Consider the following 27353-nt stretch of genomic DNA (forward strand, 5'->3'; position numbering starts at 1 on the left):
GCATCCCCTGCCACTTCTGCTGTGAGGATTGCAATTCATACAAGTGTTACCCCTTGCACTGGCGTGAAAACACAGGCCACATTTTTGTTTCCACTGTTGAAAAGCCTTCGCACGTTTTGTGGGGAAAAAAATGTGAAGAAAGGACAGGCTTCGAGGCCGCAGCCCAGGGCCGGGAGCATGTGGAGGCAATAAGGATTGCAGGGTGCTCAGAGGGCCTCGCTCAGCCCGCTGGCTGCTGATGGATGTGTGGCAGCACAGCACCAGGCCTGCTCGGTTCCAGGGGACTTCGTGGTCAGCTTTAAAGCCAGAGGCCTTGCCAGCTGTGGGGCGCCGGCAGCCAGGAGGGCCTGGCTTTGTGCCTTTTCAGCCATGGCTGGCATGTGGGGCTCTTTGGGCCACCATGGAAACATCTGCCGGGGTGGAGCCGGCAGGGCAGCCCTGGGGCAACTGAAAGAGGTGGCTCACAGGCGGAGGTGCTGGCCCAGGGGCTGTATTCAGCTGCATGCCAACATGGCCTCGCCGGCACTTGCAGAGGAGCCGAGCGCCGCACGCCCTCACCCCTTCCCGCCGCACGGAATAGTCTCTCCCACACCCCACCCCCCCAGCGCCAAATGGACTCGCCTTCAGCCCCCACGGCCGGCCCGGCCCCCTGGCGGTGACGCAGCGCGCTGCCGCTGCCATGGCAACGGCGCGCGGCGGTGGCGGGGCGGGCGGCGGCTGCGGCGCTGAGGGGAACCGGGACCGGGGCCGGGACCCCGCGGGGTGAGGCCGAGAGCGAGCCCGCGGCGGCGGCCGGGGGGCTCTGGGCCCGGCGGGACCGCGGGTGCGGATGTCCTAGGCCTGCGTTGGGGCGGGGGTGGCGCGGCCGCGGCCCGGGGAGCCCCGCCGGTGGGGCGGGGTGTCCGCTCAGGGGCGAAGGCCCCCGCCTGAGCGGGGCCGCCCCCGGGTGCTGCCGCCTGCCACGAGGCCGGTGCCGAAGCGCTGAGGGAGCGTTTGGGGGCAGGTGTAGGTGCCACCACACTCTGCCTGGGAGCGCCCTCGCCCTTGCAGCTGTGAAGTGTTTTCGTCCCGTACGCTTCCCTCTTTACCCCCCGGCCCCTTACGGCTTTCTGGGCTCAGGTTACGGTTCCCGGCAGTTCCGTTCATCCCCACCGCTCATGTCTTGAAACACAGAGCCACCGGGCACGACACAGAGAAACCAAAGCCCGCTGCTTTGACAGCAAGGGGTTTCTAATATCTTTTCTCATCTGCCCTTGTGCGTTGCTCAGTGTTTTCCTAGAGCTGTCGTCTGCGCTGACTGAAATCTTTGCGCCTTGCTTAGCAGAGCCTAGAGTTTGATAGAAGCATTAAAGGCAAGTACTGGCTTTGCTCCGTTGATTCACCTGGCCGTATCCCCACCTGCTTCGGTACTTGCTCTGCTTACTTCTGGCCATGCTTCTGCAGGAGTTCGCAGGACAGTTACTGTAGCTATACGATGTGGATGGTAAGGCGAGTTTCTCCTGCAACTTACTTGAAACTTACTTGACAATGTGACTGGGTTTTTTGGTTGGTTGAGGTTTTTTGTTTATTTGGTTGGTTTGTTTTTTTTAAACTATGCTGCATGGAAAGACAGAGACCATTCTGCTACGATCTTTTGTGTGAAGTTTCTCAGAATGTAGTTGAAACCATAATTTTTGGTTAGACTGAAGATGCACAACTGGCAGAAATAGGTGTTGGCTGGTCAGTGTCATTGGGACGATACATCTTTCCAATGTGTGACAAAATTGCCAAGTATGGGTAAATATCTTAGGGAAAGCATGATTTAGATGTTTTAATCTGGTTTTCATGATATTACTTTATATATGTTGTATGGTATTAAACATAGAAATGGATAATTTGTTTAAAAATAGAAAGTGAATTTTGAAATGGCTGATGTCACAGGTATTGGGGCCTGGAGAATGTGAGTTTCTCTCAAGAGACTGAGATTACAATTTACAAGGCAATTGGTGTTTTTTGGTGTGGGTTTTTTTGGTTGTTTTTTTTTTTTTTGTTTGTTTGTTTTTTGCTAATTAGTGAAACATGAAATGTTTTGAAGGACCAGCAGAAGTCTCAGAGTCTTAGTTGACACAATTAACAGCAAATGGGTGGAGAGCAATGATAGACAAATCCTTCGTTACACTAAGAATTCTTCAAAGGAAATTGTTTGGTTTGAGTTACTGGTAAGTGGCTAGGACTCAGTCTAGCATGAAATCCATGTTCATGGTTATGATGATTGGATGTGAGCTATTACATATATGGTAGTATCCCTTGGGATTTTATGGGTTTATTGATGTGAGAAAGCTGTTGGAATTTAGTCTGCTCTAGTTAAACTCCTATAGTTTGAAATAAGCTGAGCACATCTTCAGCTGTCTTTAAGTTATAAAGCTATCTTTAAATTGATTAGGAAGAAATTTGAGCTAAGCTGACATATAGGGTATATGGAATTTGTGTTCCTTTATGTATGCAGGCTTTAAAATTAAGTTGACTTTAATTTTATTTAGCAGAAATAAGAGTGCATTGTTGTTGTTTCTTGTTCAGTTGCACTGCATATCCACTAGCGGCACAGAGGAATCTGCTAGAATGATGAAATTTGAGTAGTAGTGTGTGTAGAAGAGCAGGCAGAAAGGATGTGGATAATTAATGCTTGATTTATTTATGTTGATGAGTTGACTTACTGTTTGCCTCACAGGAAAACTGTCTTGTGTATTACAAAGAGAAAGGAGATTGATTAAACAAAAAGCACACATAGAAAGGGAACTCTTGTCTGTATTCAAATTTTAAGTCCACTTCCAAGTACAGAATTTGTTTCTGCGGAGTTCGGGTTTGCCATATTAGTCCTTGCCTTTGGTGGACTTCCCTGGCAGTCCTGACAGCCCATCTCATGGGTTCTTAAGGATGTCATCCAAGCTAAGGGTACGGTATTTCCCCAAATGGGGCATGTTTAACTTTGAATCTTAATGTTTGTGTTTAATGGCTGCTCTTGTAAAAAACAGGTTTATGCTCAAATAGCTATTACATTAATTGATATATTTGCTCAGAACAGTTGAGCTTTCGATCACCTTCCATCTATCTACTGTCTTATCTATATTCCCCGTTACCTATAACCCAACACTCCACAAACACCCTCCCCGCCCCCCCCGCCCTTAGTAGTACTGCATTCCTGAAACTTTGTAGGTGGTTTTAACTCTGATATTATCACAACTTTTAAGTTACCTCTTTAAATATTTGCTTTCTGTGGAATATGTTAAAAACCTGTATAATTTATATGAATTAACTACGTTCCGTCCTTGAGCTCAGTAAGCTGGCTTCTGTCATCTGCCTCCAGTTTTACTATTAAGTAGTCTTTGGGCTACATCAAAACCAGTTTGTTATCTCTGCCTGTCTAGATGTGCTAGTCTTGCTAGCACACATTCACCGATAGAAGAACCTTCTTCTATTCGAAGTTAATAGAATCTTGTTTTATCTTGGAATGTGCTAAAAGAATAATTGTTCCAAAATGCTAAGAATGGAGTGCTTGGTTTTTCCGGCACAGTAAGAAGCGTGTTTTGTACACACATCTGACGTTTCTGTCAGCACTGAAATGGCATTGCTTTTAGATTCTGGGGCACCAGATGTTTTAACTGTTTCTAATGTGCCGTTGACAGGTGTTTTGCCTTATGGATGGAGATATTTGGACACATTTTAGCTGTATTAATGGTAATTTTCAGGGTTATGTGCAAACAGGCAGCTGAGCTTTTGCTCTTGAGCTCAGTTATACGTTTGATGTATTTAAAATACTAAGCTTCTCGACGTCGTTTTAGTTAACTCCTGCTTTCAGCTGGAATCTGATAGCCAACAGTGGAAGAACAGTTTCCAAACGTCCTGTCAACTATAAGTCTCTGGAGTGTAATCTTTTCTTTTTTCATTTTCCATATGCATTCCAGCAACACAAGTAAATGTTCAGTTTTGGCACTGTGGTTGAAATTGAGTGTTGGCGTGTTTCTTCCAGCAGCCTGCTTAGTCTGTGCAAGTTACACTGTAGACATTCTAGTGTGGGCAGGATATGGATGTTAAATTTCAGTTTGGACTCTGTGCTGTATCGGTTTGCTTGTTGGAAGAGTATTTCACAACATAGGGGAAAATTTGTCTTTAAGATACCAATGTCTTGAAGTTTTGAGAGTGGGGAATAACTGCTCTGCAAATTCCTGTATTCTTTTGTATCAATCTGTATATGACAAAAGGCATTTATCTTTCCAAATCATTTGAGATGGTTTGACTTCATAGCCATTGATACAATTTTCTCCTTCTCTGCGCTTTTTATAGGTCTGATTCAAGAAAGCTGTGTTTTATTTAATATTAAACTGCTTCCATTGAACTTTAGGGAATTGCCCAAATGAAAGACAAGTAAATTTTTTTCCCTGGTATCATAAATGTAATAAAAAGTTTTTCTTTCAGTTAAATTTAATTTAGAATTGCTCTAGGATTTTATTGGCACTTTATAACAAGTTCTGTGCTCCATTTCTCTCCTTCTATACACTAATATTTTTGGATTTGTAACAAGTTTTTACTGTTTTAATTTCAATTGAATTCCCATTTCAACAGGTTGCTAACTGTAGATCATTTAAATTCTCTTTTTTAGAAGAAGTTATACTGTGTATCATGGACATCAATGATTTTGTAGTACTTCCAGGCTCAAAAACTGGAACCTCAGTGAGATTAAAAGCAAAGTAAGTGCATTTTATCTGATTGTGATAGAGATGGTTTTTTCATCTTTTTAAATAAGTTTTAATGCAACATTAAGTAGAAGAGCTTATTTGTGTAAGAGCAAGAAGAATCATGATGTGGTTTTTTTTTCCCTAGTTTTTTCCCTGTGCTTTTATTCTTAAGCCTTTCTTTTCTTAAGCTTTAATCTGCTTTCTAAGTTATAGGTTTTATATCTGTCTATATGTTTAACATATATACTTTGTAAACAAGCAATGCTAAAGAATTCACTGGGATAATTTATTTTAATATAATTAAGCAACAAACCTTTGTGAATACAGACACAATTGGATCAGTTTTATATTGGTTAGTCTAAAGCTTACATTGGAGTAGCCTTATCACTGTCAGCGTACCCCTCTGTAATGAGGTAGTCTTGGGGCCAAGGAGTTTGGACCTGACCTGCCCTAAATTTTCCAGAATTTTTTTCAGTCTTACTGAGAGGTACAAGGGTGATGTGCCTTTAATGACAATTTTTGTAGCTTTTTTTTTTCTTGCCACTTTAAACTTCTTCAGATTCCCTGCTGTCTTTCATGTAATTTCTAATGAGTATTTTACTACTTTAACTCCTCCAGAACTGTCAGAGAATTGCAGTTGGAGAAAGTGCAGTTAGAAACAGAAAATGAAGAGATGGAGAAGAAACTACGGCAACTACAGTTAAAGATGAGCAGAGAAAAAGAAGAGAGAAGGTAGGTTAAATTTCTGTTTGAAAAAAAGGAATGCAATGAGATGCTCTGTCCACACGTCCCCTCACCCCAGGTAGCGTCTCTTGCAAAGTCTGGAATTCACAAGAGTGTTCAGTCTCCTTTCTTGAATCATTCTTCCCAATTATAAACTTGCTACTCTAAGACTTTCTTATTTTTAAACGCCCATGTGGCATTTAATTTTTTTTTTGTTTATTGTTTTTTAAGTAAACTAATAAATCCTTCCTTGCAGAGATATTCCTTCAGCATCAGAGATCCCTTTTCCTCATTTATTTCCTCTTTTCCCATTCCAACTGGATTTCTCATATTAGTTTTAAAGCAGGAGACAGAAAGTAGTTTCTCCTGCACTATTTCAGTCTTATTACTGATGTTTCTAAAGGGGATGCTGTTCTTAATTCTGCTTTGACCCTGTTTTGCATGCATCTGTGTAGCTTCTCAGAAAGATATTTTCTGTATGATGGAAAACATGGCTTGGGAAGTAGGCATAATTTAATGAAGCAAGTGCTAGGGTGGAAGTCTAAATCTCTCAGCTCTGTTATTGGCTCACTCTGAATGTTAGCAAATCTCTGCAACATCTGCTTCCATTTCATTTCTGCCTGATACACTGGAGATACAAGGGCTTTGGGTACTTTGGTGTCTTACTCTTGGTAATGCTAAGGGCCTGCTGTTTGCAGCTTAGTAGACTTTTCCTGGAGCTGTTGAGGCACTGTTTTCCAGATAGTGCCTGGCTCTTGTTCTTGTATTGTTCTCACAGCCTTGTACCTGTAAGCTCTGATAGTGTTATTAAGGTGAGTTCAAATGACAGGATTCACTGGCATTTGCACCACTGTTGGGAAGACCATCCCTCTTCCCTCCTCTATGTTTTACTTACGGCTTGTTTTGTAGGCTTTAGTTTGTTTTACTCTGTGTTTGGTTTTCTGTAAAACAAAGTAGATCAATCATTGGAACACTTGCTAAATATTATGAAGTAGTGCATTATGCAGTATGCTAAAGCTGAACATCACTCTTTAATCTCCCCACTGTCTTCCATGTTCATAATAGTAGTCAATATCTAGACTGATGCTCATTGAAATGTGTGTCCCTGGCTTATTAAAAGGTGCTGTATTTTAGCTGTGTTGGATGAATACCTTAAAGTAAATTGGGACAATGAAGACTTATCTAAAGTGTACTATTACTTTTTATTCTTCTAAAACCAACATTAGAGAATTGATGGGATTTTCTTGCATTTAAAAACTTAGGCCAATTTGAGGGTCTGAAAAGTACTTTCTTATACTTTTGATGTATTTACTACTACTAAAGTAGATGTGAAGCAGGTTTCAGTGGAAGGCGTTTGTGTTTTGGGGAACCTATGATTATATAGACAAGTATTTTGTTACTGTGATACTCTGTTATCGTTGGAAAACCTGAAGGAAAGCCTTTGTGCTTCTCTTGCTTACAGAAGACATAATTTGTAAGTTCTTTCTTGCTCTTGGTTCATAGGAAATCAAGTGCTTATCACTGGAAATCCGGACAGGCAGGACCAATGACCATCCAAGCCCGAGTTCTGTCACAAAGCAAAGAAAAAAATAATAAGGTATATTTCTACCTTATCAGTGTATACTATCAGTGTATTTTCAGGTAAAGCTATTTAAAACAAACCGAGATTTAGAATTAGATTTATACTATGTAACATGGGAATTTTAAATACTGTAAAAATAAAGGGTTAAGCACCTTCTGAGTAAAATTTCTGATTGTTTATTTTTCCATGCCACACTTATGGTTCCATTGAGCTGGAGGAACATCAGGATCTGTTTGGTGATCTGTTGCTTTTTCATTGTAATAGATAGCAAATTATCATTTTGTCTACAGATTTAATATTGCAAGTGTCTAATTTATGAGGTTTGTGCAGGCCCACCTCTCCAGCCTGTCAATGCCCCTCTGCAGGGCATCCCTTCCCTCCAGTGCGCTGACCACACCACACAGCTTGGTGTCGGCAGCAAACTGCTGAGGGTATGCTTGATCCCACTGTCCATGTTGCTGACAAATAGGTTGAACAGCACTGGTCCCAGTGCTTCTGCGTGTTTTAAAATGTGGATTAAGTTTGTCAATTGACTTTTGTTCTATGATGTCCTTGCTCAGACCTAAATGGAGGGATGTAGAACTTTCCTGCTAAATCATTGAAAAATTTGTTTTCATTTTAATCTGTACACAGTGGGGTATTTTCCCCTTATTTTCTTTTGAAAATGCCTAGGGCAATTTTGCTCAAACTCTCAAGAAATATTAAGGATAAGGCAGACGTATGGGAATGGTAGAAGTCAGTCAAATTTGTAAGTAGCTGAAGACTGGACCTTGTAGGGAGTGTTATCACTTGCAACTGTAATAACCTAGTCTTAATACTTCATTCTGTGGTAAAATAAATTCATCATTTTAATAGCTTAGGCTCTTGTCCTTGAGGCTTTATACATCGTGGAAGCAAGCATTAGGTGTATGCATCATCAAATAACATTCACAAGTGCTGTTAAAATACCAATTGCGATAACGGAGCTTATGTTGTTTACTTGTTCCATGAATTAGTATGAAAAGTCTGTAGGGGATCCCCAAATCCAAACTAATTCAGCCTAAGAGATACTTCCTCTTTCCATTAGCAGACACTGATGTGTTTGGAGGGGCATGCAAATTGGACCAGGTGGGACATAAAAAGAGGGCTTTCTTTTATGATTTTTTTTTTTTTGTGTGTAAGCCATGCTACATATGCTATGTTGAAATGAGAGCTGTTAATTAAGAGAGACCATTTGAAACTGGCTGAAACAAAGCTTATATAAGTCTGAAGAGAAAAACAGACTGAGAACTTCAGACCAAGCCATCGCAGTTGCTATTTGAAGTCTTTTGAAGCAGCAGCAGTTGGGTGTGAAGGTCTTCTCAGCCAACACACTCAATTTCAATAAAATTGCCTACTTGCCTGTGAGTGGAAGAGAGGATCAGAATGAAAAGTTTTTTTTTCACCCACCTCTTTCTTTTTCCCCTTTTCTGAGACAAGTTAAGTCAGAGCTGTTACTACTTCAAAGACTTCAGATTTCAGCTGTGATGGCTAAGGAGAAGATGCATGGAGCAGAATTTTCAAAAGGGTGAAATTAAAATGCCTGCAGATGTATAGGAGTGGGGCAGAAGTGAGGATGCAGCGTGGACTCCATCTGCAGGGGAAAAACTGAGGAGCAAAAATGTTGACAATTATTAGTTACTGGGGTGGTAGATCATGTAATGAGGAGAAGAAGGAAAACAAGCTAACACCTCCCCTCTGTAACAAACTATAGGTAAACATATGTGCAGTAGACTTCACTGCTTGACATTTGAGCTTAAGTCACGGTGGTTATGGAAGTCCTGCAGGTCTGTGCTTGTGGCAAACACCACGTACCTGGCTGGGCAAACAAGGATGATGTCATTTCATGAATGGGGAGGGAAACTGGTCATAGATTTCATGGCTGTCATGAGCAACACATAGAGTTTTCTTTTTAAATACATGCTTAGATGTTTTCCTAGAAATTTTATTATTTGAATTCTGTAAAAGTTAATTTCATTCATTTTCATTAGCACCTTATATATGTAAATATTCTTCCATATAGGCTTCTTCGGGAAAAATGAAGTTTCAAATACTCAAGGAACAGATTCCAGGTAGACAACTTTGTTAACTAAATGAAAACTCACAAACTTCTGGCAGAGGTTCTGGTTGCTGGAAGCTGCTATAATTAAGCAATAAAGAAATCAGAGACTGGAGTACTGTGGTTGGGGTTTTTTGGTTGTTGTTTGTATGGGGTTAATTTTGTTTTTTTTTTTCCTCCCCTCCCCCCCCCCCCCCCCCCGAGCCAGTGAAAGAACCTTTTAAGCATGAAGTGGTAAACGCTGTAGCTCCTGAAAAACCTGCAGTGAAGGGGATAGCATGTGAACTATGTGAAATTAAGGGCATGCAGCTGGTAAGTAAATGGCTTAAAAATTATAACAGAACATAATGTGTATGTATAGGAGCTTTATAGATAGACAGTATCTAGACATACATATGTTATATGGAGCAATAAGTTGTAAAATGAGTTACCTGGGGTGTGCCCAGGTCATAAGCTATGTGTGTTCTGCACAGACAAGGTGACCTGGAACTCACATCCGGGCTCCTTTATGGAAGAGACCTATATACGGAAGCATGCTGAAAACATAGGTGCAGGTCTAAATATGATGTTACCTTTCCAGATGTTAACTTTTCTGTACCGTGCAGTTGTATTATGGTAGTCTGCGGAAGTTGTCGTCCTACCTGACTCCGCACCTTCCATAGAAAGGAATCATTTTGATGGCAGTATTGATACTTTGAAATTATGAAGTCAAGGAGCTCATTTGAACTTTTAGCTTTAGCTTTTCTGGTGAATTGAAGATTTTTGCAGTTTGTTCTGCTGGGAAAAATAAGACTTCTCTTAGATGGTCAGCTTGAGGTGCTGTAGCAACTACTAGATGTGCAGCACCTTAGAGGAAAAAGTTACTTAAATATTTGAGATCAATTTGATCCTACTTTATTTGCATATCTTATCTTTCTGGTTTTGAAATCATAGTCATGTTTTTTCTTGTCTGTTTCCCGAAATATTTTGGTGATACCCACTTTATTTCTAGGATTTCTCTGTGTGATAACTACTTAGGGTGCACAAGGTGATGGGAGGTTTTATATGCTGATGTCCCTGAATGGCAAAGAAACAGATTAAACGATTCTGTTATCAGAACTGCTGTTTAACAGTTATCAGAACTGTTCTTTAACAGGGAGTTTCTTTAAGCTGTATTTTTATTAATCTGCCCAGCACGTGAATGTGACTGAAGGAGACTGATCTCTTACTTAACTAAAGAACACTACCGTAGGATTGAAAGAAGATGTATGGTTACAGGCAAATAGGGCAAAATTGAGTGGCCCATGAATATTTTGTAATTTTAAATACCTTGATAAGCACCAGGACACATTTTTAGTTCTGACTTCTCTCTGTCACTTGCAGGCTATGTTAAAGTGGAAATTAGTATTATCAAATAGGAGGTGATTTTATAAGTGATTTTATATATTTAGTAAGTAGATTTTTGCCTTTTACCAAGTATAAACTGGAAACCTGGCCTCCAAAATGTGACGTAGCCTCGTACTATTAGATTTTTGAAGTAACTTGTGCAAATAGAGTAGTTCCATTGTTGAATAAGAAATACCATTTTTATTTTTCCAAAAGTAGCACCTCTCTGGGAAAATTCCTGAACACTCTCGCTGCTTTGTAATGCACGCCACAGTGTATTTGTGTTGCTTTTATGGCAAATTAAATCAGTTGGAGCTGCTAACACTCAAAATAAAAGGAACGTGTATTTTATTTGTGTGTGTCTTTTGAATGGTTTTCCTTAAGAAAAAAATACCTGTGGATTTTAAATTTCTGTTAGAATTATCCAACATCAAAGCCACCGTGATGTTTGTTTTGTCAGTTTATTGTGTTGGGTTTTTTTCTTGCCCTGCCCCCCTCAATTTCAATTTCATTAACACTAAGTTACAAATTAATGCCCCGTGTGCAGCAAAGGCGAACATCCCCAGCAGTGCAAACTGTGCCGTTTGATTTGTATTTCATGTTATTTTATTTTTCTTTCCCCCTGCGAGTTTTTAACGTGCGAATCCCACCTGTACCGTCAATCCCGGCTTTTGGATGAGCCGGTCGCTTGTTCTGCCGAAGCCGCAGTGACGAAGACGTTAAGAACTCTGTGCAGCCGGCTGAGCAGCGCCCCCCGGGGCAGCTCCCCTCCCCCCCTCCGGGGGGCTACCTGTCAGGGAGGGGCGGGCTGGCTGACCCGGCCGGGGGGGCGCCGCTGCTGCAGTGCCCGGACTCCCCGCCAGGCGGCGCTGTGCCCCCGCAGGCCGCGCTGCGCCCCCCGCCGGCTGCTGCCGCCTCTCGGCGCGCTTGTCTCACTGCTGCGCTCCCTCTGCTGCCCGGCTTCTGCGCGGGGCTGCGCGCCAGGCATCGCTGCTGCGGTGCTGCATCGGACTACGGCTGGCTTTTGCCTTAATGCCCCCCCAGCCCCCCCCGCGCTTTCGGTGCGGCTGTGCTCCCGAGTGCTTCACCACTGGACCCGGCTCACCAACAGCGCTTGTAAGATTAGGGCAACCGCTGGATAAGGACGAGTTGTTTTGGCACTGCTCATGTTTCAAAGGGATTGCTTTCAGGCTCTCCCGTGTGACTTTCTTATTCAGTGGAAAGTTGTTCAGTTAAAAGAATTTTGGTAGAAGCAAATAGCGTAGCTGGTTTGTTGCAATACTTAAGGGGGGCAGGGAATAATCACGCTGTCTTTCCTTGCACCTTGATGGATTTTATAGTTATGCATGCCTCGGGAAAACTGAGTTCCATTGAACCAACGGTAGTGTTATGTGATTGGAAATAGGTGGCGAATTGCTGGCTCAGGAGGTTTTTACACAGGCTCTTTGAGATACTCTTACTGGTCTATTTGAAACTTTTCCAAATTGTTGGATGTCAGGCAGTTTAGAAAAAAAATAGGTTGTAAGTACTAAAAATGGTCAAAGGTCTTTGTTCATTAGTCAAAGACTATTATATACCCGTGTGAGTATATTTAACAATCTGTTGCGTGTATTTTAAATACAGTTATAAAGAACCTTGAAACTCTGAATTCCTACTTATAATTGTGTCAGATGCCACTTCTGGCATTCCTGATTCTTTCATACTTGGATTCCAGTCCCAAAGGAGTGAAGTGTGATGAAAGTAAAATGTTATACAGTACAGTGGAGACTTAAGTTGTGTGTAATTTTAATATTCAGCACAGTAATACTCAGCTTCTAACATACGGCTTTGTTGCGTATGTCTTATGGAACAATAAAAAAAATATACTTTTATAATTACAGTAGTAAAGTTTCCTCCTAGAATTATTGTATAACACTTAATTGTAACAAACTTAAATTTCTTATGCATAATATTTGATTGCATTTCATAAATGGGTTGTAACAACTCCTTTATGGACCAAATCGTACATTATTTTTGATTTTATCTTTTGGACAAACCCACTGTTTTCGTTCTCTTACTGTTGTTCTAAATTTGATTTTGATGAACGGTACTATTTACTTATTTAATACCTTTTTGAATTTGTATTATTATGCTTGTTTTCATTTTCTTTCATTCCTGTGTTAATGATGACTGTTTTGTAGCTGTATTTAATGAATCAAAGAGACGCCATGTCAGGAATAGTTTATGAAAAAATGTTTGGATTCTTATTTCAGTGTTACGATTACAAAGAATCAAAGTTACTTTATGGTGAGAATGCAAGCTAACATAAACATAGAAAATGTAGATAGGGTCTTGACTGAGTGTAAGTTGATTTAACTATTTTGGTTCTACCAAAATTTTCATGATTTCATGAAGGCAGGTTTTACTTTTTGAGGATGTCAGTGGGTATGCCATTCTGTTATCCTGCTAAAATTTATTTGATGATCTCATTCTTTCTTCCCAGAAATACAGTCCTTTTATTAATGCAGTAAATTGTTAAAGCTGTTGGTCTGATAAATACATCCTTGCCAAAATAATCCTTGCTTACAGTATGTTAGTAGAAAGATTACAACATCTGATGGAAAAACTTCAGGTGAGAATTTAAGGCAGTTACAGAAGGAAATGCCATCCTGTGAGTAACAAAAAGCCAGCAATAAATAATCTTTTTGTGATGATGTGCTATCCTGAGTTCTGCAGTGGGTATAAAAGTTTTTGCATGAGCTGTTTTGCACGGATATAAAAATTTTTCACCACATGCATCTAAATGCAGACTGTGTAGGATATATTTTTTTTTAAGAGTGTAGCAGATCTTTTAAACGCAGAACTGAAAACTGGGTGATGGCAGTAGTAAGATAACCATGATAAGTCTTGACATCTGTAATGTGTTATCTTTTTTTTTTTTTTTTTTTAAAGCGATAAGCCAGTTATCTCATTTTTGGTGGTAAACAAACTAGGTTGAGATGTTGCAAGTTTATTTGTGGGGATTAAAGATTATACAGCATTTCAGTGGAAGAGTACAAGGATTTAAACAGAGGATCATGGAGTGCTGTGATCACTCCGTCTGTGTCAGGAGAATTCCACCTTAGTTGTCATGATTCTCTCTGTCCCTCCCCCTTCCTGCCTTTTCATCTTCCCTCTTTACTCCAGTCCTGCCCTGAAACTAATTAGAAACTGCCTCTATTAATAAAGGGAGCTAACGAAAGGGTGCAGGGAGTAGAGGGGTGCAAAAGATGTCTTTTGCATTTGGAATAGAAAACAGTAGCTGTAATTCCACATTTTCAAAGGGGGAAGGATATTACAGACCAAGTGAGGTTATGTAATTCTCAAAATAGTTTTAGCTGTCTGAGTGAGGAGGAAAGGCTGTTTTTAGAGAAAATATGCACCAGAAAATTTCCAGGCAATCACACTAGTTGTGAGAATCCAGAGAAGTGCTTTCCAGCTTTCTTGATGGGTCATGTTGCTTTTGCCTTGGACTCTTTCCTACCCCCTTCCTGCCTGCTGCTTTGTGAGTAGATGTTTTTGATGCCTAACCAGTTTAGGTTGGTTAGACACTGAAGTAGGGAAAAAATTGTGTCTGAATTCAGATGCTGGGAGGGTTAATACGAGGCTGGAACAAATAAGCTTTGCAAGTATTCTCTAAAATCAGTTTTGCAGTTCTTGCTTAAGTATTTTGACGTGACTGAGCAAAATCTCAATGAGGATGTTCATGTTGTTTATACAAATAACACAGCAGGGTGAGCCTTTCAAATATTGATCTGCTACTATGTACCGTGTGCCAGAGTACCAAAAAGAGCTATACATAACGCAACTATGCATGCTGAAAGAGAGCAGATGTATCAAGCTGCATCAATTAAATTACCTCCTTCAAAGGAATGTGACTTCTGCTGTAAGCTTAAGATTATTTTTTCATGTGGTGCAAAAGAAAACCCAATCTTTAGCTATGTACTTTTGAATGTATGTGCTGTAGGAAACAGAATGAGCCAAGGAGAAGGGCAGTTACAGAGAGAAATTCCCCTCTTTAAGTGTATGCTTCTGTGATCTCCACGTGTGTTAGCAGCATGCTGGTGATGTTGGGGGGGAAAGCAGAATTGCTGTCAATTGTGGATGACTGTGGCCTATTAAGATTGAGGAAAAAGGCAAAGCACGCATGTTCATGTGGTAAACTTTGAACCTTACGCATCCTGCATTGAAATGTAAGAATTGGCGGAAGGCTGCCGAAGGGAAACAGTAACCACTGTTTGCAGCGGGCAGTTGCCCTGTGTACTGGCAAGTCACAAGTACCACTTAATGTGCAACCAGCAACTGCAAAGTCTCTGTGTTGATTAGAGTGTAGAGTAGGTGGAAAGGAGGAGATGTGAGTACGTTCTACTTTTGCAATGGCTGCTTGACATGTTTGACTTTGATTACACTTTCTGCCTGTACCTTTTCTGCTCTTGTACTTTCATGGTAAGAATGTGTCTTACTTGAGGATTTTATAGACAAAGGATCTTTCCTTCTGTGCATAGGGAGGGGGGCATAGGGGAAGGATGAATATAAAACATTTATTATTTTTGCTTGAGAATCAATCAAGAGTTGGTAATCAAAATCTTCATATTACATTTCTGCAGCAATTTTCTCTGTTCTAATAAAGTTTGCGAAGCAGTAAAGTCCCAGTGTGAGTGAAACTTACCCTCCTTCTGTAGCTATTTTCAGTCAAATTCTTCTAGTTCATTGTAATTTGGACTTTCCTGGGCTATTTTTTTTTGTGTGAATTGGTATTTCAATTAGTCCCCTAAATGAACATTTTCCTGTTGTTGACGACCTCTACAGATGTGCTTCTGTCTACTGAAGAGCTTCAGTAAGCAGAACTTCATTAATAAAGTACATAGCTCATAAATTTAAATGATACGTGCTGCATGAAATGCCTCACTTGGGCTGTCCTGTGTGGTACCTAATGGAATATTCAGATTGTTGAATTTTTTCTCACACATTTGCACACTGTTGATTATTGAAATGATTATGTGTTTATGTCACCATTACTCTTCAATATGTGGTTACCTACCTGCTTTAAATATGCTGTTTGATGGAAAGTTTGAGTAGGTTTATAATAAATTAATGGTTTCATAATGTTTCAATAACAGACAGAAGCCAGTGTACATGCTGGAAAATTGGAAGTTGTTGATGACTTCATCAAGGAAGTAAATCTGAATGAATTGAAAATTAATCATGAGCAGAAGAAAATAGATAGAAAGCATCAGGTCATATTAGACAAGCTTTCATCTCTGCTGGTGTCAGTAGGTAGTGCTGAGGTACTGTACAGTGCAGGAAAAAGTATTCTTTTTATTGTTTAGGACATCTTAGGTAAAGTGGCCTTAAGTTTTTCTGAGTGTGCCAAGGAAGGGATCAGGCTATCAGAATTGCACAGCCCACTGACCCCTGTTCATGTCTGATATAATAGCCATCCGATCACATAGGATGTGGACTGTCCATGGCTACTGCTTTCTGCCTACTACAAGCATTTAAGTTAAATGGGTTTTTTTGTATGCTTATACAAACATTTTTGTGTACCTTATTTGATTTTTGATAGAGCATTGTAATTCAGCAGTGAGCAAGACCACATAAAAACTGAGTGATCTCAATTAACAGGGTAGCTAGCAAGACTAAGCCTAGAAAATAGGGAGCTGCATTTCCATAGCTGATACTGAAAATGTTGTTGCTGTTGTCTGTAGCTGGGGAGAGGATTATTATCATATGTGCTGTATTAATTATGTTGTGGAACTGGTTTAGGAACTGTCCTCAGAATCAAACTGTACAGACCTTGAAATTCAGGACAAAGGATTATTACTAAATGGAACGTTTAATGAGGAGGAATCTGCAAAGTCTTTTCAGGAAGCTTTGCTTCAGTGGAGGGAAGGAGAACAACTGTGTGCCAGTGAGGTCCTATCAGGTACGACTTGTTCTGTTTTAATGGCATTTTAAAAACATTAGAAAACATTTTGGTGAGTTAGCAGATTTTTGATTGTGAAGGTAGATGTTCTGTTAGAATAGCAAATGTTTCTTTGTACGTTTTCTCTCTGTGTTCCTTTATAAATTAACAACCTCTGAAGTTTTTTTTTAATAATGTGCAGATTAGTATTTATCCCAATTCTTATGAAGAACTGTGGCATTGCCCAGATTGTTTAGCTTGTGTCCCTGTACCTTTTTATGGCATTGTTTCTCACATGAGACTTTAATATGAACTGGAATCCTCAAGCATGAAGTTGCAGCTTTCAACAGAGTCAAGGAATGTGCATGGCTCAGGATTTCCTATGTTGTAGCAAAGTGCACTTTCTGCTTGCCTTCCACAGGCTCTCACTTCTTTGTCCCAGTGAAAAGATGCAATCAGTTGAAGTATTAGTCCATGAATGATGTTCAGTCGTTGTGTATTTTTGTATTAAAAATATTATGCTGACTTTTAAATTTTTATTATTTTTTCCTTCTTTCCTCTGATATGGTGGGATTTTTATCTCTGGAGTCATGGATTGCTCTCCCCTGCCCGCTCCCCCTGCCTCCGATGTGGTAATTTTCCTTTATGTAGGAGGCTGTAATACGTGAGTTTTTAGTGGCTATCCCCACTACTGACTGTGTTGTGTAAATATAATACCACTGGCCATGTAAATTTGGAATTATGCAAAGACTTAACCAGGCATAGACCACTAGTGTGACGTTCATTCAAAATGCTAAACAGCAAGTTTATAAACCTGAATAGCTGCATACATTTTTTTTTAATTTTTTTTAAATAATTCCAATAGAATCTGTGGGAATTTGTGAGGTACAGGCCAATCTTACTGTTATGAAGGAACCTATTCAAATTGAATTCAAGAAGGATGGCCTGAGCTACATGGAGAAACTCTTGCTTAAGAAATACAGAAGGTATTGTTGAAGTTGTTGTTACTAATGAAAGAAATACTTAATAGCATTAACAAAAATTCCATTGAAACTTAAAATATTAGGTATGTTATCAGAAGTTAAGATGACTGTGTACAGGGTGCTTTATTTTCATAAAACAACCATTATAACCAGACTTGATGACTTAATATTTCAAATAACTGAACAGGGAGTATTTGGAGGGATTCTCTTTTACTATTAATTTATTGTAGAATTTGAAGACTGGTAATTTAGTTAGTTGCTTGATTTTGGGGCGTTTGCTACAGGGCTTTTATAGAGAAAAGGAAGTACAATCTTCAGGATACTTTTATAAACACTACAGAGTTGTTTTGTTAGTCCCTGAGGTGTGAGGTCATCTCAGTGAAATTAAGGAGTTGCTGCTTTTCAGCAGCAGTTAATACTGCTGCACAAAGTAGTGTGGCTTTTTTTTTTTTTTTTTAATGACTGTGGTGTGATATATATTAAAAGATGATGACTATTTAAAATTGATTTCTTCTCCTTTTTTAGAACTCCTGTTGATCGAATTTCTGGTAGTTGCATTAAAGATTTAAGGCCTGTGCAAACACTGAGTGTACATCAGGCTGCTGTTGCAGGAGGAGGAGGAGATGATGATGGTGTTGATGACTTAACAGGTGTAATAGATTTCTGTTTATTGAATCTAACTATTAAATACTTGGGTTGTTGGGATTTTTTTTGCTGTGTTTACTGAACAGTTACACACTTCAGCAATTTCTGCTTAAGGAAATAACAAATTTATGGTACTTTGTAATAAATTAAAAGTTTGCATTTTTATAAGTGTATCTTGAACAGGAAAAAGTGAAATGCATCTAATGAATTATATGTCATAGCTGAAGAGGTCAGGAGATACTGGACATCTGTTTTTAGAGAGGAAGTACCCAACGCCATTTCTGACAGTTCAGAGTCCTCTTTGAAAATTGAATTCCTTGATGATGTAAGTATTTAATAAAGGGCTTCATAAATCTTCAAAGTGATCTGCAGTGATTTGTTTAAATGTTTCCACTTCAAATGTTTAACATATCAACAATTAAATAATTTCTAATAAAAAAAAAGCATTGGCACATTGTCTATCTTTTCCATACAAATGTGGAAAATTTATCTTTCCAAAAGTTTCCTGCAATTTTTACCTGTTGTGTTAAGGGACCCTTACTATACAGAAATTATACAAAAATGAAATCTATGGGTCTTTAATCACTTGAGTCAATGTTGGTTGGTTTTTTTTTAATATAATTTCAATCTATTGTTGAATATGTTTTTGTTTTGTTTTTGTAATTAGTCTTATGGCAAGGACTTGGAAGAATCATCTGACTTTTTGGTAATGGAAGCTGGGGCTATGGGAATGAATAAGCAAGGAAAAACTGAACCACTCAAGCAGTGTGGAAGGTATCAGAAAAGTAGAGATTACTTGGGAGAGAGAAGGGAATAATCCTATCCTGTGATTTAGTTACATTCCTAAGAAACAGTTGCTTTTATTTGCAGACAGTCAGACTTCATATGAAAGGGGAGAATCCTTGACTGTAAATTGTAAATTGCTTTAAGGCATGGTAAGATACAAATCTTGTCTGTGGTGCAAGACGTAGGTTGTGCCAGTATCACAACCCTGCTTTAACTGCTTTCCCTTCCTTTGCATTTCTTCCAAGAATCCTGTCTGTGTTTGCTGTTTTTTGTCCTTGAAAGTTTTAATTTGAATGACCTAGTGATTTGATGACTAGGTTGTAAGACATTCTAAGAACAGTTTGGCAGTTAACAGGCATACAACATGACTTTAAAGTTAGTGAATAGTAAGTTTGTGTCTTTGACTTTGTCAGTGAGCCACCAAGGTATATTTATTTCCTGTAACTAGAGAGCCATCACTTTGAAATTTATTTTGTTTGCATGATTGCTCCAATATTGAACCATGTAAGATACATTTCGTTATATATGTATGTCGTGAATTACAAATAGAATTTCTCTTTTGTATGTTCTTATCCCAGTGGGAGCAGGGACTAGCATACAGGCAAGTCTGTAATTGGTCCGTGTTGTGTACTTTTAAGATACTCTTGCTTGACTAATCTTGTAATACCAGGCAAAACTAAGAGTCCTAATAATTAATGATACATGTGCAATTCTTCTGATCTCCCAAAATTTATTTATGTTTAGATGTGATCTGTTTTGTTATGTAGTAATCTTCTGGTCTTTCCTCCTTCCTCTCTTTCAAAGTGGTTCAGCAGTTGCAGATCAGAACAACACAGTACCAACACTTTTGCCAAAAGAAACTGTAGGCGTAATGAGAAAGTAATCTTGTTGTTTAACTTCCACTGACGCTCAATGTTTTTACCTTTTCCTCTTGACAGAAACCCTGTTTCTTCTGAAGAAATTTCTCAAGGTAAATTTTGAAAGTTACTTGTACAATATGCTTCAGCGTATGCAGTTTTATCATTCTCATACAGGATGGAGTGGTCAACTATGATAATTGAAAAAAAATGATGAAAAGTCATTAAATTATATACCATTCCCTGAGCTATGCAGGTCTCTTGACAACAATTCGATGGACTGTGCAAACTATTTTGAAATGATAGCCATACTTTGTGACAGTAATCTCACAGCTGTGAGTCCAATTTGAGGAAGAGACTGCCTCAATGAGTTTTATACTGAACACAAACCCGTTATAAGCAGATGGAGCGGTCTTACAATCAGTTTTTCTGTAGTATATTAGATTTAATGTACGGCATATGTCCTTTTTATGTGGAAAAATGCTTTTATGTGGATAGGTTGAGAAACTGTATAAATGATTACCTGTTCTACATGAAAGATCATAATTTCTGAATGAGTATTCCAGTGCTGGTTGCATGTCAGTAAAATCACCATGAAAGTTTAGCAGCTTTATTTTGTGGCTTAAGGAGTCCTAAAGATCTTACTCTGCGTCCTAAAGCTGTGCAGAATATATTGTTACTTTTTAATATTAAGAAATATTTAGAACATAAGGGTAATTAATTTTTTTCTTGCAAGTACTGAACAATTGCTCCAGCACTTCAGACTGTAGCACTTGTTCTTATTGTGCTTACTTCAAGAAACTGCTTATTTAAGTCTTCAAATGTGAAAAAGCAAACAAGAACTGACTAATATGATGTGATTTGTGTACTTCTTTGGGCACAGGATAAAAAAATTAAATGGCTATGTCTTGTATAAACAAAGAAAAACAGCTTGCAGAGTCATTCACAGCCTGATAGTATATTTCAAACCATTATACTGCTTTTAAGGAAATTTTATGAAATTGCTAGTATTACTGTTCTTACACTGGCTCTGGTTGAATTATAGCATTGTAAATGTAAAAAACCCCTACATTAGCATGAAGTAGTAGTTGGAAACGTGTTAAGATTATTATCAAAATTTAATGTTTTCATAGGACAATGATGTACAGGATATGTGTTAGATAAGAAACTGGTACTGCTACCTGGTAAGTCTAGTCTATGTATGTTGACATTTCTGGGTATCAGACAGGAAGCTAATGGAAGTCAACTCTTCTAATTTTTAATTTTATGGCTTAAGGGTAACTGAAATGGAGGTTTCATATATGAAGTTCATGAAGAAAATATAATAGGCTTGCAGGTTGTAATTCATATTTATTTCCATTTAAAAAAAATAATTCCTCTTTTCACGATTTTGTTTTGTAGAAAAAATGGTTGCCTGCAGTCATCTTGAAAGAAACACGTTGCAAAAGGAGAGCATTGAACTAAAGACTATGAGAAGATCACTTGGCTCCTGTGAACTACCTGAGATCTCTAACCCTGCTGAACTAATGAGCAATAAATATCTGCCTGAGGCACAACTGCAGCAAACCAATAAAGATTCACAAGAACTGGGTAGTGTCTGCAATAGTCAGAGTTTGGTTTTGCCTGTAACTACGTCATCTTCAGCGGTAAAATATTATATCTTTGATTGCTAAATAGATAAATTATGTTGCTTAATCTACTTTACCTGTTTAGCATGAGGCAACATACAGTGTTCCTGAATCAGCTGAGATAGTGTTTACCATTAAATACTCCACCCTTTTTCCCCATTCTCCTCCAGAAACTGCACCCCAAAACAATCAAGAATATAGTTTTAATCAGAGATTTAGCACTGCCTACCATATTTCATATGTAGGGGTTGAAGGCCTCTGTGCTTTCCACTTTGTATTGTCAGTCTTCTGCTAATGTTCAAAAAAAGCAAAAGAAAGAACAAACTAGTCTCAGATACACAAAAAAGGTGTGTTGGGGAGAAGGCAGCTCTTCCCACTTTATTATCAAGGTCACTTCACCTCTTGACTGATTGTCAGTCAATCTAACCTAAATTATTCAAATGTTCTTTTGCTGAAGATAAAATTGAAAGCAAAAAAAATCATAGAGGAGGTTGGGACATTTGATTTCGAGGCATTGTTAAACAGTACTTTAGCTGGTGTACACAAAGATAAGTGAAAACAAAGAAAAACTGCTTTTCATGTCCACAGTAGAATAGACTCAAACTGCCACAACATTAGCAATTGAAGTTTATACCAGCATCCTTATGAATATGTATTCCACCAGGCTATCAGAATCATTCCATATTTTATTAAGTGGGCATTTTATAATTATAACTTGCAAGGGCAACTTATGAAGTTGCCTGTTTCTTTTCCTGTTTATAATATCTTTGTGTTTTATTCAAGTTACAGGATGTAGCCAAAAGACAGAAATCCATTTCTACACGGTATCGAGGACTTGAAGGTTTCTTTGCTGTGGGTACAAACCCTAAACAAGTAATTTCTGAAGCACGTTCTTCACTGTGTGCTAACTCTAGCTCCGTGGACAGTCGTATAACATTTTCAGGTAATGGTGTACAAATAAATTCCTCAATCAATAGACATATTTATCGCTGTTGCTGTAAGATATCCTTCTCTTCATGTAACTTTGGTCTAGCTTAGTTCTAGAAGTCACTTTGGGGTAACAGTCATGCCAACACACACAACTGGTGCTCTGAAAGGATAAACATGCTACCGTGAAGTAAATCACATAAATATAGTGCCATAAATTTATATGCTTCTCTGTGGCCCCTGAAAGCGTGATTCCAGTAGGTTCCTATTGCTTTTAATGGTGTATATGAAACAACATCTGATTGGTGAACATGAATATTAATTTAATCAAGTATACAACTTGAATTTAAGCTTGTTAGTGTGTTATATATGATTTTTTTTTTCATTGTGTAGAAAGCTTTTTGCAAGACTTCTTTACATCACACACATTAAATGCAGCAAATTATAGTAACAGTAAATGCATATTAACACAAAACCTGCAAATAATTTCCTCTAATACTTTTAAATTTCAGGAAATGGAAGGTGGATTACTGAAAGGAGCTTAAGTGAGTATGCTGATGAGACTATAGTTCAAGGTGTCTTAGAAAGTCAGTTGAATAAACCTATGGAGGCTCAAAATAGAATTTCTCCTTTGATGGTACCGTGGAGGCCATACCCAGGTAAGGATAGTGACAACTTTGAGGTCCTACTATAGTTTAATTTTTCTTGTGTAAAACGTAGAGGCGCTGTCTGGGATGATTATCTTGAGTTTAGGTGATTTTTATATCTTCAACTATGTATTGGTATTTTGGGTATAATGGCGTTGTTTCCATAAGAATGGCCTTTGAGTTGAAAATTATCTCTTCCAGCTGTTCACTAATAATGCTTTTTATTGTGCTTAGTTTCTACCCCATTACTCCCCTCTTAGCTTGAATATTTAGATAGTAAACTGTCTAGAACAAGATTATGTATTGCTGTGTGTTTTGCGGCATCCAGTACGGTATGGCTTTGATCTAATGAAAGATTTCTTCATGCCTCTGAAATAAGTCTTATTACATGAACTATAAGAAAGAAGGAAACAAGTAATGCACAGCTACATCTGTGCTTTTTAGTTACTTTTCTCTGTTTCAACTGTCTCCATTCAAGTAATGCAGCTTAGATTATTTCTCTCATTTTAAGCAACCAATTTGGCATTTTAATTTTAAAAATGCTATGTGCAGGAATTGAAGCTGTCAGTTTTGGATCCCAGAAAATATTTGAAAGTGTCTATATTTTTTTCCTGTTACCTTAAATTAAATAAAGACAGAACCAAAGTGTTAAGCTTTCTGCACACATTTTTAGTCTCTCTCATCCCCCAAAATCTTTGTCATTACATGTAATATTTAAATTATCTTCTTTTTCTGAAAGATGCCCCTGAAGTATGAGGTGCTACTTTCAAATACAATTATAACTACTTTATTAACATTTAATAATCTAAAATCTTAAGCAAAATTAATAATCTGTTCAGATCAATTCATAATTTAATTAGTGTCATCAATGAGCCGAAATCAAATACTCTTTTTTTGTGTGAAATCTTGAATTACTAGAAGTTGTGACCTTTTCTGTTACTTCAGGGAATGATTCTAGAAGACCTTGGTCAACAAATATGCTACATTCTAAACTGACTGGAAATTGTACAACAAACACTCAACCAAGACCAAAGAGTTCACCTACGCATATGTTGACACTTAATACTGCGACGCCAAAACGAAAGTGCGCTGATGTGACTAAACAAGATGAGTGTCTTTGGGAATATGTTGCTGACCAAGAAGCTCTACTTACTCTGGAAAAAGAATTACTAACTTACACAGGTAGGGGCAGTACTGCTTCCCCCCTGCTTCATGTTTGCAAGTAGCATAATGAAAACAAGTAGCTATTCCATTTACCTTCTCAGATCTAACTGATTTTGGTGCAAGAATGTACTAAACTACTTGAAAATGCAAGAGTTATGTGTTTGAACGGTGATTTATTTCCATTCAATTGGACTTTAACCTACCTGTAATTTAGTAGAAGCGAACTGTTTCATGGAACTTCTAGGTTGTTTTTACCTCTTCCACTTTGTTGCAGAAATCTGCAGGATGTGCTAGGTTACTATTTCAGATCATGTGTTTCTTTTAAATAGGTATCCTTTCCTTGTATATTTACTAATGAACACCCCAGATATTGTTAAAAGCTAGATGTGATTTGCTGCAAGGGTAGCAAGAAGGGGGAAAGACGGATGGGAAATTTTATAAATCTGTCCTGATGAGAACTGCCACTAATAAGGCAGAGTACCTCTCATTCTGGGGTTGACTCAGCCTCCTTTCCTCTGTCTTTCTAAGCCATCTCCTTGTTTTTTGAGCGTGGGGGAGGTGGCAGGCAGGCAAGGTCAGTTGGTTATGGTTGAACAGAATTGAGTGAATTCTGGTTTTGTTCTTTGAATACAAGAAAAGAAAAATGATTGGGATGCTTCTGTTCCATCTCAACAAGGAGACAGGTCAAGTGCCTAAGACACTTTGTGCCATAAGCAGCCTTGATAGACTGCATCCCTTAGGCTGTACCACGGTCCGTCCCTTATGAGTTGCTATGGTGCTTTTGTATTGGCAGGTCCTGGCTATGATCCTAGAGCATTCTATCTTTTAAAATGTTTATACCTTTAGGTTTTGCTGTATTTTTTCAAACAGCTCTTATACAGCCTTTCTGAGGCTTCCAAATACCACATTTCAGGACAACTGTCTCTTAATATATACGCACTCTTCAGAACCCATGTGTTTTCGGAAGAGTTTCTCTTGTCAGTGCTTGAGGAATGAAATCCATGATAAATATGCTCAGAGAAGAATAGGGAGAGAGATTATTGTTCAGCTGCCCCATTCTTTCTCTCCCTTTTTCATTCCGCTTCCTTGGCATGCTTTTCATAGAATCATTTAAGTTGGAAAAGACCTTTGAGATCATCAAGTCCAACCACTAACCCAACACTGCCAAGCCCACCACTAAACCATGTCCCTAAGCACCGCATCAACACCTCCAGGGACAATGATTCCACCACTTCTCTGTGCAGCCTGTTCCAATACTTGACCACGCTTTCAGTGAAGAAATGTTTCCTAATATCCAATCTAAACCTCCCCTGGTGTAGCTTGAGCCTGTTTTCTCTTGTCCTGTTGCTAGTTATTTAGGAGAAGACACCGACGCCCACCTGCCTAGAGCCTCCTTCCAGGCAGCTGTAGAGAGCAATAAAGTCCCCCCGAGCCTCCTTTTCTCCAGGCTAAATGCCCCCAGTTCCCACAGCCACTTCTCATAAGATTTGTTCTCCAGACCCTTCACAGGCTTTGTTGCGCTTTGTTTCACTTAAATGTCTCTGCTGTGAACTTCTGGCTAGCTGGGAAAACAGTAACATACTTGCATGTGTGCCTTTAAGCAGCATAGACTGTGACCCTAGGGTATGATCTTTTTGTATTAATGAATGTGGGATGTATGCTGTTACTTCATTTAAATACATACTATCGTTAGTCAGCTACCCGAGTGCTACATTTGCTACTCTATCTTGAGGTTGCAGAAGTATTAGTGGGCCCTATATATAAGGTTTCATATTGCACTGGCATAAACATCTTAAAGCAAATCCTCTCCATTGCTTATAATGATACAGGAACCGTGAAATAAAAAGTCATAACTTATCTGAGGGCTTGTCATAACATCCCTCATCAGCTAGAGTTGTTTTGAGACTTTCATGGCAAGTTTTTGTTGATATTGTGAAATTCTTTAAAAATGATATTGTAGATACTGCTTTATTTTTTTGTTGTTTAGATTTGTTCCTGAAATGACCTAAAATTTTTCAGGTCCTGAAAAACATTACAGCTTAACTTCTGAAGATGTAACCTCCTTCCACAGACACTCAGAGAAGATATGTAGAAATACTACAGATTTCCATAAAAACCTGGAGGTAAAAGACCACAGCATATTTGATACTCTTAGGTAAATTAAACGTGCTGAGATTGTTTTTGTGGTATTGTAAAATGCTTGATGTGCCAAACATCTTGCCAAAACTGAAATACAAACTGTCTTGACTTTGTGACTGCACTTTACAATGCTGATTGCAAATGTTAGCGTGACTTACTGTGTACCTAGGTGTTCCAAGCCAGTAGTCTCAGGCAGCTCAGATTAAGTGATATATTTTGTTGCTGAGACTCCAAGCCATAAATTTTGGGCTTATGTTTCTTTTTAATGCATTAGCTTTTGTTAATATACGTCACTGAGATCTATAAAGCACATCTCTTAAAACATCAAAGTTCTTTTGGTTGTAAGGTACCTTGAAAAAGAGGAGTTGTGAGCAGGTGAGCCGATAACATTTAACTCAATGTTTAACTGTCCTATTGCCTTGGAGACTAAGGAGATGACTGGAATCAAGGAAGTTCCACAAAATTCTGTATGCCTTTGGTTTCTAAATATGTTCTCATAATTAGTAAGGATCAGTGAGACACTGTGAGGTTAGCTAGGTGCTATGTGAATATAGCTAATTCAGAGATTTCTGGTTGGTTGGCTTTTTTTACAGTGTTCATAATATTGAAATTGCAGGTCAGTAGAAAACTAAACAATATTTGTAAGTAGTGCAGATAGTACATATGAGACCTACTTTCCTAGCTTACCTGTTCTAGGATTAGGGATTTCTCCATTAATGTCGCAATAGTGACAATGTTGTTTACTTCCTGCTTGTTTAAGAGTTGACAATGTATGTGACAAAAACTGGGGGAAAAGTGAATAGAGTAGCTGTATGTATACTTGCAAAATATATGGCAAAAGCTGTTTTCATGCCTTTTAGTGCTATGTATGTGAACATATGTCACTAAGGCTTAAAGCGGAGTAGCTTGAGGAATTTGAGCTGCTGAAAATCACTGTGCTATGTTTTTTTTCAAGGGGCTGGGATGAAAGCCAAATGGATGATGAGGAAGAAATTCTGGAGGATAAGCAACAGGTTCTTGCATTACAGTGAACATGCAAAGAACTTAATGCAATTTTTATCTTTGCATATCGAACAAAACCAAGAAGCAGACGAAGAGGTGTCTTGAGTGCTGCTCAAGATATTATCTATTAAGGATTATTTTGTAAAACTGTCAATAAAAATTCTTAAAACCCTCTTGATTTTGACTTTTATTA

The 27353-nt window shown here is 38.7% G+C and overlaps 1 protein-coding gene across 5 annotated transcripts; it reads left to right on the top strand.

The window, feature by feature from the left end:
- Positions 1-691: 691 nt before the first annotated feature.
- ZBBX (zinc finger B-box domain containing) lies at positions 692-27353 on the top strand. 5 transcript variants are annotated; one of them, XM_055817654.1, is made up of 19 exons: positions 692-1483; positions 3819-3888; positions 4637-4724; positions 5331-5444; positions 6939-7032; positions 9059-9106; positions 9296-9406; positions 16244-16403; positions 17248-17368; positions 17891-18015; positions 18232-18335; positions 18678-18784; positions 19735-19766; positions 21055-21299; positions 22065-22224; positions 22721-22867; positions 23801-24037; positions 26039-26174; positions 27114-27353. In XM_055817654.1, exons 3-19 carry the CDS (start codon positions 4657-4659, stop codon positions 27187-27189), a joined length of 2085 nt encoding a protein of 694 aa, XP_055673629.1. In that variant the 5' UTR covers positions 692-1483; positions 3819-3888; positions 4637-4656; the 3' UTR covers positions 27190-27353. The 5 variants fall into 5 exon arrangements, with proteins under 5 accessions (XP_055673629.1, XP_055673630.1, XP_055673627.1 ...); XM_055817655.1 differs by lacking the exon at positions 692-1483 and having other exon boundaries at positions 2058-3888; positions 9059-9107; positions 9303-9406; XM_055817652.1 differs by lacking the exon at positions 692-1483 and having other exon boundaries at positions 2058-3888.

Source organism: Falco peregrinus, chromosome 12 (genome assembly GCF_023634155.1).
Source record: "Falco peregrinus isolate bFalPer1 chromosome 12, bFalPer1.pri, whole genome shotgun sequence".
Classification (NCBI taxonomy): domain Eukaryota; kingdom Metazoa; phylum Chordata; class Aves; order Falconiformes; family Falconidae; genus Falco; species Falco peregrinus.